The sequence below is a fragment of the Ambystoma mexicanum genome, chromosome 3q (assembly GCF_040938575.1).
Source record: "Ambystoma mexicanum isolate Mex_15411 chromosome 3q, UKY_AmexF1_1, whole genome shotgun sequence".
NCBI classification, from domain to species: Eukaryota; Metazoa; Chordata; class Amphibia; order Caudata; family Ambystomatidae; genus Ambystoma; species Ambystoma mexicanum.
The window spans coordinates 773,107,585-773,119,640 of record NC_090926.1 but is presented as its reverse complement, the minus strand read 5'-3'; the positions used below and the strand labels follow the sequence as shown (position 1 = coordinate 773,119,640).

General features: G+C 44.6%; 1 protein-coding gene across 5 annotated transcripts in view; it reads left to right on the top strand.

Moving 5' to 3' along the window:
- TMEM94 (transmembrane protein 94) overlaps window positions 1–12,056 on the top strand; it is a 2,019,771-nt gene that overhangs the window by 1,720,932 nt on the left and 286,783 nt on the right. For all 5 annotated transcript variants that reach the window (XM_069654803.1, XM_069654805.1, XM_069654804.1 and 2 more), the window contains one exon: window positions 5,204–5,289. In XM_069654803.1, the coding sequence (XP_069510904.1) occupies window positions 5,204–5,289 (86 nt within the window). The remainder of the gene's footprint in view (window positions 1–5,203; window positions 5,290–12,056) is intronic.

The following is a 12,056-nucleotide window of genomic DNA, read 5'->3' as shown; positions in this document are numbered from 1 at the left end:
CATCTACGAAGATGTCCAAGCACTGGAGAATCCAATTAAAGGGAAACAAAAACTTATAACAGCTAAAGTGTAAAGGAATGATAAGCAAACTCATGATTACTGAATTCCGAACTGAATCAAAAACTTGTTTCCAGTCAGAAGTGAGACGCTGTGAATCCAGACATGGAACAGAACCTCCCATCCAAAAATGTATGGGATATTAAAAGACTTGAATTGATATAACTTTCATGAAAAACTAAACCATAGCGGGTTGAGTTCTAATTTGAATGTGTCTTTAAGGCACCTACAAACAAAAGGTGTTGCAGTTTAATTTACAGTGGAACTTTGTCCACTTGTGTGAAAGCTACAAATTAAAAGTAACTAATATTTTAAACTTGAGCTTTGGAACTTTAACAAGGATATCTTGCTTTTTGAACTGTTACTGAAAACTTGGGGAAGGGAACCCTGTGTCCCGATTTAGACTATTTCCTCTTAAGTCAACGCATGGTAGTTTCAAGACGTTTTGTGGAACTGTTTCATACTTTGGGAAGGGAGCTAAAAGGAAGCTGCGAGCTGGAAGAAGCTCAGAAATGTGTGTTAAACACCGTTTTCTTTTTGGTTGCTTGCATCCCTACACAGTGAATAGATTTAGTTGTGAGGGCAAGTATAGGTTTTGGACAGAGACAGATTCTTCAGTTGAACTGTTGACTCACTTTCCTTAGTTTTCCTTAGGTCGGAAAATCCCACTTAGCATAGGGCAAGGTAGGCTTTTTTCCATCCTGACATTTAAGTTAATAAAAGTGTTAATCTTGCACTTTGAATCTGCTGTCTGTGTTCTTCTTCATGATGCCATCACATTATACAAGAAACAATCATATGCTGATAGTGAAAACCGATAGACTGATAGTTCAGCAAACAAATGTGTTTCAGTCTCTACCTCTTATTGAGAGCTCCGCTTACGATTTTTGGGGAGATCTTTATTGCCCCTTAAAGGGGTATGATACGATATGGCATTTATAACGTGCCTATACACAAGTGTTTCAAGGCGCGACGAGGCAAGGGGGGGAACAAAGGGAAAACAGACAGCGATCCTACTAGGCCCAGTGACATTGAGATCGTGCAAGTGCAAGGGGGCGGGGGAGGGGAAAAGTGCAGGGGGAACAGAAGGGGGCAGTGCAGTACATAGAATAACAGTCAAATAAATAAGACAATAATTAAAAGTGGGGCCAGCTGGTGACGAGTGCAAAGGTAAGAGCAGACATCAGGGGTCAAGTGCTGGTGGGGGCTGTTGGGATACAGATACAGTCCCCAAGTGCAAGGGTTGCCATGGGGCAGTGCAGGTGTGCAAATGGCGGGGTGAGGACCTGGGCGCTAGATCAGAGGGTAGCCAGGTAACCAGTGCGAATTCAGAATCCGCCAGGAGATCAGCAGGGTAGAGGAGGAAAGCAAGCCGGAGCAAAGAGGAAGGTCTTGAGGTGCTTACGGAACCAGAGATGGTTCTCCTCAAGTTTCAGAGAGGCAGGGAGGCTGTTCCAGAGGGAAGCCCCAGCAGAAGAAAGAGATCTACCACCAACTCGCTGCTTGGCGAAGAGACTGACCCTGAGGGAGTTGGAGGCGGATGAGCGAAGATTTCGAGAGGACAGATATTTAGGAAGAGAGAGTTGAAGGTATTGAGGTCCCAGGCCCCAAAAGGCTTTGTGGACAATGCATAGGGTTTTGAACTTAATCCTCGCTGCCACTGGGAGCCAGTGAAGAGTTTTCAGTCCTGGGGCGATACGATGCCTGGGCTTGAGGCCAAGGACAAGTTTGCAGTCCTGTTTTGGATGAGTTGCAGAGGGCGGAGAGGCAGGCAGATTAAGAAAGAGGCTGTTGCAGTAGTCCAGCCTAGAGAGAACCAGAGCTCTGTAGACAGTGAACTTCTGGGGGAAGGAGAGGAAAGGAAGAATACCTCTGAGGAGGTGCAGCTGGTAGTGTGACTTCTTAGAGAAATCCAAGATGTGAGGAGAGAAGGAAAGTGTGGAGTCGAAGATGACGCAGAGGTTTTTAGCCACACAGGTGGGAGCTGGAAGAGGGCCAAGGGAGGCCAGCCAGAGAGCGACAGGAAAGGAGGGAGCAGGTGTGCCGATGAGGAGAATCTCTGTCTTACTGGCATTAAGGCAAAGGTCATTGGCGGCACACCATTCCACGATGGCAGATAGACAGTTGGAGATGAGAGAAGGAGAAGAGGAGGCAGAAGGGAGTCTGAAAATAACTTGAGTGGCAGCCGCATAGCACTGAAAGTTGGGGCAGGGAGCAGCTCAAAGCTACTTCTCCTACCATCCCAGAAACCCTGGTGGTCGATTGGGACGTTGGCACTTTGAAAAGTGGAGGAGATTATTACTGTTGCACTCTCTCTCCACTAGCCCCTTTGAACTTGTAGTGAACAGGGAAAAGAGGATGGAGAGACCCCTGAGGGCAAGAGTGAAATGCAGGGTGAGTTGTGCTTTAATTGAACAAAGTAATTTAAATGGCAAGATGTGCTACACAAGTGTCAGTTTAATTAGCAAATCTACAAAATTGCATAGCAAAATGCTATGCAACATTGCTTTTTTATGCCTTGCAAGAGCTAAAATAAGCATTTATAGAGAAGGCCTGATGCTCGGATTTGAGTGATGCTTTGGAACTTTAACAGAACTGGGTAAGGCCTAAATGCATTCTATTACTCAGTACCCAATTTGATCCCTCCTAGGCAACCAATGTTTGTAGAAGAACTCGTAAACACAGGCACTGTAATCATGCCATGTCAATTTGGTCACCCTCTCTAGACAACCAATGTTATTTTCATGTGATTTGTGTAACTACAATGGGGGAATCAGGATTACTGAAATATTTGTTGCTGGACAAGCATCTCCAAAATGTAATGTTGCTTGCTGGTGCATATGTGACTGTAAGTTGTGAGGTGATCGCTTTCCAGTTCTTCACAGCGTAGCATGTTCAGATGCCGAAGATCTCACATGCCAAATTAACTGGGGAGCTTCCCTAATGAGGTATTAATTTGAATCTAAAATGTGAACTCGCCATGCTATTAATTTGCTGCAAGCAGAGCTTCTAGCACAATCATCTCCCCCTCACACCACATACATTGCTAAGCGTTAAGCAGATCTACTGTTCTTAATTTAATGCACACCTTGAGCTCTATCTCAGACTAGATTGGTACTTTGCACTTGCGCCACATTGCAAGTAGACAGGGGGAGTGGCTTCCCTACATGATATTTGAATCAATCAAGCAGCACGCTTTGCAGGCCATTTTGTTCATAACAGTACTTTAACAACTGGATTCGGGTTTGGCCACTCTTTTTTCTGAAAAATGAGACAAAAGCAAAGCCTACAGGTATCTTAAGCAGAGGACTGAATGTTTGTTTAGATAAAAAATATTTTGTTTTTGTACAACTCTGGAAGTGAGACCTTTATTTGTAAACATTAGTCTGTTAATAGCATTATTTTTTTTTTACTTTACATAGTAATACAAATACTATTTAAGATGGCCCTGTAGCAGGGGTAGCCTAGGAGATCTGCTGCAGGAGAACTCAAAGAAGTTTTTCCTTTGTGAGTGCCAAAGTTCGGTCTTCTCTAGACAAACATGCACCTTTAATTTTTGTCATATTCCTCTGTTCCTCTGTTGTTTCCAAAGGTCTCCGTCATTACTCTTTCGGCATGGATTTTTTCACTTTTACTTGCACTGACAGTGTGCGGGTCTTGCTTGGAGTGGATAGGGGTTTCAGCCCCCCATTGGCACCTTAAGTGTCTTCAATCAGTGGTGTGATGGATGCAAATTAATGCATAACTAAGGCAGCCAAAACTGAAGTTCTGTTTTCTGGCCCACCCAACATAGAGAACGCTTCTTCCACTCTTGGCCCTGTGCTTTTTCCGGTTACTGAAGTACATATTTGGGGAATGCTAGCAGATAACCAACTGGGACTAATTCCCTAATTAATAAAGTGGTGTAATCTGGCTTCATCCAGAATGCAGGCTTTGATATTTTGATTTTATTGGACTCATTGGAAATATAATGTAGGGATGAGACAGTTCATTTGCTTTCGAAGTCCCAGAGACTACTTTCGCAGATGGTGCAGAGTTAAATGAGTAGCAACGAAATACACACTGGAAGTGTGTTAGGCATATATTTAGTGTCACATTAGCTACCAGCCACTATACTTTAACCACTCGCGTAAAATCACTACATGGCCTGAACATTACATAGAGGCTGCAAAATACACTTTAACTTTTTGTTAAGAAAATGCAAAACATGCTCTGATTTCGAATTGTGTTTTTAAAGCATTAGTCATTTTAGGAAATTACTAGGGGGGTCACACTAAGTCCGGCTACCTAACTCTGAGAATATTTCCCATTCAACAGTTGTGTCAATAAGGGATGTATGTCTTTAAATGCTGCTTTAAAATAGGAATTAGGATTTTTTCAGTTACTGTTGTCGGTTTCCTTCTTCCAGCTGTTTTATGGTACTTTAAATAAGACTGCTGCACCAGGTCTCCACTTTATGCATACTATTCCTTCACCCAGTGAAGTTTAAACTGAAAATGCTACTTTTTTCTCTTTGAGAAAGAACATTTCAGTGTGTCTTTTTTGCTACTCATTTCGCTCTGCACCATTTTCCAAAGTTGGCTTTGTGTCTTTGAAATCTAATTTATTGTTCACCGCTGCCTAAAACTTCCAGTTATACAATAAAAGGGTTAAACACCTGCATTTTGTGTAAATCGATACAGGAGAGCAAATAACTCCCCAGCTGTGAAACCACTTCATTGGCTACCAGTGCAATTGCATATTCAGTTTAAAGATGTTCACGTTGTTGCCTCAAATTCATAATCATTAATTGCACCTATTATCCACATTGCATGCTATGCACAGCTAATTGCCGAGGGATGTGTACACCTTTTTACTCACAGGCTGCCCTTGGGCAAAATGCTCTGCTGCAATGTCTTAGGGACACTGATGATCATTTGACCTTCATAACATCACTGTCAGGCTTTTTGTGCTTCCCGGAAAGGTTCATTGAACACTTTCCGATGTCTCATTATAGCTAAAGAACCATAGAACAGGGTATATCTTTGTATTCTATAGTGTTGACTTTACATACAGTGGCTGCTATAACATGGAGCGAAAGCTGCTGTATGATAACTCTACCATGACTCTGTTCTGGAAAATGACTAGTATGTTTTGTTTCTTATAGTTCTTGGGCTGTCTGGTTCAGCTGCCACCTCTTCTCAGTACCACAGACATCCTCTGGCTCTCCTGCTTCTGCTACCCTCTACTCAGGTAAGTCAGAAAGTCTTGCTTGTGATCACAGGAAGGGGTGTGTGTAAGGGCTCCCTCCTGCTATTGACCCTCATGCTGTGATTTCACAGGGAGGGTTGGTTAGTATTTATGTTTTGGTGGTGTGTGCACCGTCCCTTCTCTACCTCCATCGGCTAATCTCACTGGTGGGTTTTGAGCATTTGGATCATGTAGTGGTAGGTCAAAGAAAGCCCTTTGGTTGATCACGTGGGAAGAACTGATGGATGCCAGTGAGGAAGCTGATGTTTGTAACTCAATCAGGAGGGGTGCGGGGTGGCTCACATGCTGGGAATGATTCCCCATCACCATGCTGGGAATACTCTACAAATAGAAATGCCATTCTATTTTGCTTGTAAATAAATTCCATCATCCATAGGTTACAAGTGGAGATTGTGGACTCGGCAAGAATGGGGAAAGAGAGTATCCCCGTTTTGTTTTTTGCAGATGACGCAGTCCTTTTATCTACATCGATGGGTCTACGTTTTGGTATTGTCCACTTTCGCTGATGAATGCAGTAAGTTAGGATTGGAGATTAACGCCATCAAAACACAGACCATGGTTTTCTCCCAAAAGAGGACTGGAACCAAACCCCTGAAATTGGAGGTGGATGGGAAAATATTGGAACAGGCAGCCTTGTATGACCACCTGGGAATCTGGTTTTCCAATTGGGGCCAATGGGGAAATCAAACTGACAAGGCAAATACTATCCTACAGAAAAACAGTGGGTGATTAAGGTATATCACACAAGACATGGCTTGTATCAAGCACAGGTCAAGGCGACAGTGATGGATGATAGCTGAGATCTGGGTCTACACTGATACATCTCTTAAAGTAATTTTGCTGCTGCCGCAAAGTACCCCAACCGCCACCACCCGTATGGAGTGTGATTTTCCCTGTATTGGTGAAGAAATAGGGCTCAGACCAGTATACTATTGTGCCTGGTTAAGGGCAGTAAGGAGCTGGTGAAATATTTCGACCCCTAGAGCATGCATTATTATTGAGGGCTGGAAGAGGATTAGTTGGTTAGTGCATGTTAAAAAGTGGCTTGCACTATTAGGGCTATCTACATACTGGTAGAACCCTCGATCTATGGAGGGAGATATGATGGGTAGAGTGTGAAGGTAGCTCTTCTGAGATACAAGCTGATTAGGGCAATGATAGCCTCTGCAACCCTAACCTACAGGCCCAGCTACTTAGAATTGAAGCAGGTCCAAGGGTTTGAAAACGATCTGAATGTCATTGAACCAACATATGCACGTGCCATGTTTAGGAGGCTGCGGTTGGGCTGCCAACCACATTGAGAATACTTTAGCAGGTGGGATGGGAGCGGCAGCCCTGTTCATGCACTGTGTGGCAATGGGGTACAAACTATTGCCCACTACGAATGGGTTGTATGCTCCCACGTATTCCTCATTTTATTATATCTCCATATCCAGCTTTAGCTGCTTCAGAAAATGTTTCCAGCATGGGTGCTGCGCGTCAATGCTTGTTGACTTGATGTCCCTCGAGGGCCTCTGCCTCGATGCCAACGTCATCGGTGGTATATAGCACGCTCACCAACAGTTGGCTACAGTTCTGTTTTTATCGCTTCGGAAGATCAGCGCGCTTCGGCTCCTTGACAAGAAACCTTTCAAATTTAGTAAAAATGGCATTGTTTTTGGCATCATCGACTCTGAGATTGGGATTCAAAAAATGTCACGACTGCAGGGCGACAATGTCCCTTATAGAGCCCCATGGGGTGTGTCTGTGGTGCTTAAGATCCACTCTTTTAACATCGGAGTGTGGGTCCTGCCTATCAATGACAGTGAAAGCCCTGAAAGAGCATAGAGGGAAAGCTGCAGGAAGGTTGCATAAATCCCCTTCGACAACTCTGTTGTAAAAGCGATCCTCCTATGAGTCGAGAGGTGACTCTCCTCGTCAGAAGAATGCTAAAAGGTCCCGATCCCACAATGGTTCTCACCACTCATCATTGTCCTCATGTCGTTCGAAGAAAAGGCACCACAGATTGCCCTCTTCGTCACGTTCCTCCCCGGAACGGGTCATTTGCCTGACCAAATCGGCCTCACCGGATGAATGGGAGAGATTCAGGCTGAAAATGCTGAAAGTTTTCGAGAATGCAGCAACGACCCCTCGAAGAAAGCAAGACCCATGCCAATATAAGCAGGACAAAAAGAAGTCAAAGACCAAAACCTGTGAGTCCTCGCACCCCGGATGTCCGGGAGAAAACGCCTCTGGATCCCTTGTAGGTTCTTCGAGTAGAGAAAAGTCTCCATCGAAAATAGTGTTCGACGTCATTGATGCCGAAAGACTCAGCATCATTGTCTACAAAATCCTTGACGCCTCAGCCGTCGAAGCCGTCGAAGACTTCGACCCCATTGTCGACGCAAATAACAAAACCCACGAAGGATGTAGAGAGAATTTTCACAACACTGCTTAGGAAAGACTTTTTTAAGTCACTTTCCTCAATTTATGAGGATGATGAGCCATCTTCGGATGAATTGTGTCCTTTTGGGTTACAGTATGGGACACAAGATGTTCCAGAGGCCTTAATTTTAAAGGACTCAAGAATGAAAAATCTTCAGGAAACCCTGCAAACTGCAAGTGGGTTAGACACTTCACCTGAAACAGAGTTTGGAAGACCAGATACCTTGGACCACGCTGATGGATCGTACACACAACTGATGTCTAGGGTCATAGAATATCTGGGATGGAGTAAACCTGCACCACTTTTTGAACAGGATGACCTCAATATTTTAGTTAAAGGTCTCCAGGAGAACCCTATTTTTCCTTTTCAGGTAGCCCTACAAAGGCGTGTTAATGCCAATTGGGAAAATATAGCGTGTCGAGCAGTGACCCTTGTTATCTAACAAAACACTGTAATCAAGAAAGTTTGGTGGTTCAGGCCGCCACATCCACATCCAAGCAAAATACATACCCAACAATTCCCCCAGACAGAGATGACACTTTGGCTAAAAAGGTTTTCTCTGCGGGGAGCATGGCCCTTAAGCAGGCAGATGCCATGTGTGCACTGGCTTAATTCACTTTCACACTATGGGATTGCATAGCGATGGCTATGAACATATCTCCGAAGGGGAAGAAAAAGCAGCTTTCCTAAAAATTGTCAAGGATGGGAAAGATGCAATGTGCGAATCCTTCTAGACAGGTCTCAACTCTGCTGACTGTATCAGCAGGGCTATGGCGGCGAGCACTGTAATGCGCAGATTTGCCTGGTTGAGTAAGTTGGTTTTGCTCTAGATGTGCAATCTAGACTTCTTAACATGCCCTTTGACGGCACACATTTATTTGGCATTAAAGCTGACAAGAGCCTGGAGAATCTGCAGATCTCCAAAGCAGCAGCCAAATCCCTTGGCGCTGCAATCAGACAGCCACAAACTCAACCCACTGGAAAAGCTTGGAGGGGAAGATTCCCCCATGGCGGACGGGGAAGAGGTGCTAAAACCGCCCAGGCAGCTGCTACTTTAGCATCAGCCGCTGCATCAGCCGCCTCAAAACCTCTTTGAGGCCTTAGTCCACAAAACCCCAGTGGACTCTTGCAGCATCTGAAAGAATGGCAGGGTATTACTTCAGATGCATGGGCATTGGAAAAGGTTGCACAGGGTTACTGCCTTCCCTCTCTAAAGGGCCCTGAGGATCATCCAACGGGGAACAGCTCTTTCAAAGTTCCAGATCCACGCCTTATGCAGGATATTTGGACCCTGCTGGAGAAAGGTGCTATAGAACCGGTACCTTTTGTGTAGAGGAATAAGGGTTGGTTCTCCCCTTACTTTCTAATCCCCAAAAAGGACGGAGGATTGAGACCCATCTTGGATTTAAGAGACTTGAAAAAGTTCCTCAGGAAGGACAAGTTCAAGAAGGTTACCTTTTCTCAGATCCTTCAGGCCCTTCAGCTTCAGGACTGGATGGTATCATTAGACCTTGAGGATGCTTACGTTCATGTGTCAATCCATCACAAGCACAGAAGGTACCTGAGGTTTACCGTTGGTGGTTCTCATTATCAGTTTTGAGTTCTGCCATTTGGGCTGACCTCTGCCCGAGGGTTTTCACCAAGTTGATAGCAGTGATGGCAGCGAGTCTCAGAAGCGGGGAGATTCACGTCTACACCTACCTGGACAATTGGCTGACGAGGGTCCGTTCTCCCGAACAGGCGCTGGAACATCTCAGCTCCACCCGTCACTCCCTCCACAGACTGGGCTTCTCCTTCAACTATAAGAAGTCCCACATGATACCAACTCAAAGGCTCCAATTCATCGGAGCAGTCCGAGATGCTTCCTTGTGAAAAGCCTCGCCACCCGAGGAGAGGGCTTACCACATTCTGCAGATGGTCACCAAATTCCAGAATGCCCAGCGTCTTCTGGCCTTTGACTTTTTGAGGTTGCCTGGCCTCATGGCATCCTGCATTTTCCTGTTGCTAGAGGCTTGCCTGAGAATGAGATCTCTCCAATGGGCTCTCAGGACTCAATGGTTCCAATTCTCAGGCAGGATGTCAGACCGTCTTCAGGTCCCATGCAGAGTCACACACAGGACCTTCTGTGGTGGGCCTGTGAGGAAAACATTCTAAAGGGACAATCTGACAATTAACGGTTTTTGGTCTCCATCGGAGTACCAACTACACATCAACCTTTTGGAACTGAGGGCAATCAGAAAAGTGCTGAAGGCCTTTCTGCTCTCTGTACGGGGAAAGAAGGTCCTGATAATGACAGACAACAACGCCATGTCATACCTCAACAAGCGAGGTGGTGTAGGGTCACTACCACTTTGCAGAGAGGCAATGCTGCTCTGGATCTGGGCAATTCAAGAAGGAATATCCCTGTTGGCAGTTCACATAGCTGGTGAGTAGAACATGGCGGCGGATGCTCTGAGCAGGCAGAGCACAGTCTCCCACATGTGGGAACTAGCTCAGGAAGTCCTTCAGGAGATCTTCACCCTTTAGGGTACCCCTCAAGTGGATATGTTTGTGACCAGTGTCAACCGAAAGTGTGAACTGTTCTGCTCCAGAGTATTTCCCCAAGAGGAGCTCTAGAAGACACGTTCATAGTCGACTGGGATTTTCCACTCCTGTATGTGTTTCCTCCTGTCCCCTTCATTCCTCAAGTGATCAGGAGGTTGTGAAAGTTCGGGAAACCCATGATCCTAATTGCGTCCAGATTTCAGGGTTAAGAATGTGGACCCTTTTACATGCAGCACACACATGGTATTGTCGTTCTTTTTAGGCCTGGCTAATCTGTGGCTCTAGGTTGGCACAGTTAAAGGATATCTGGCAGCGCTGACTATGTTTAAGCAGTCCTCTGAAGAGGTATCTTTCTTCAAATTACCAATTTCTGAAAGGATTGACAATTGTATTAACTCTAGTCCCTTTTCAAGTCCCGGTTTAGGATCTCAACATAGTTTTGAAATTTCTAATGTGTGCTCTATTCGAAGCTATTAAGATTTCTAACTCTGAAAACCATCCTCTTGGTGGCTCTTATATCAGCCTGTAGGGTTAGTGAACTTCAGGTCTTATCTTGCAAGCTGCCTTACACAATTTTCTTTAAGGATAGAGTTAAACCAACATTTTTGCCAGAATGTGTGTCTGACCGTCATTTAACTCAGATTATACTACTGTCTTTTTATCATCCACCACATCCTGGGAAGGAAGAGGAGAGATTACACTGGCTTGAGCCAAGATGTGCACTTGGCTTCTACATTTCCAGAATGTCTAAATTAAGACAGGATGATCAACTTTTTGTTGGTTACACAGGCCATAAATTGGGTATGTTGGTCACAAAACAAACCTTATCTAGGTGGATCATCTTAGGTATCTCTAAATGCTACAGATTAACTGGAAAGTATACTCCTCAAGGGTCTCGGAGCTCATTCGACCAAGGACATGGCTACTTCATCTGCTGTACAGAGAAGAGTCCCAATTCCGGATATATGTGCGTCAGACACATGGGCCTCTGTCCACACATTCACCAAGCATTATAGTTTGGACTATTCATCGGGCAGAGAAGGTGTTTTTGGGTAGGCGGTGTTATATTCTGTACACACAGACCAATATGGAATTCCTAAATTCTTTTTTTTTAAATTGAAAATTCTGACTCCCTCCTCCAGAAATGCAAGCGCTGTTCTGGGAGTCTATCATAACATGAGGAGCATGTGGGAGGACACAATCCATTCGAAGAACAAGTTACTTACCCATGGGAACGTTCTTTCGATTGGATGTTCCTCCCACATATTCATCGCCCCTCCCAACCTGCCCCGCAGTAAAATTTCCTTGTTATTGCAATTTATGATCTTTCAGGGTGAGTAGTTCTCGAGCGTAGGATAAAACCAATACATGTAAGAAACGGAACTGAAGCCAAAGGTTGCTGTGCGTGCTATATACCATCGATGACGACAACATCGCCGCACATAGAGTCAAAAGGACGCGCAGTGCACCCTGCTGGAAAATGTTCAGAAGCTGCTAAAGCTGGATATGGAGATATCATGAGATGAAGAATACGTGGGAGGAAGATCCAATTGAAAGAACGTTACCACAGGTAAGTAACTTGTTCTTTTTCTTTTTTTTTTCTGCCAACCTGAAGGAGCTTAGAAATGGGTATCTGAAATCCTGGTTTTTCCTATTTTGCATCTCTACAACTAGGGATGTGTTGCAACTCTGTAGAATGACCACATATCTGAATGTGGTCTAATTTGTCTCTGTTTATCCATAGGGCATGGATGAAGAGAATGAATGTATTGCATCAGCA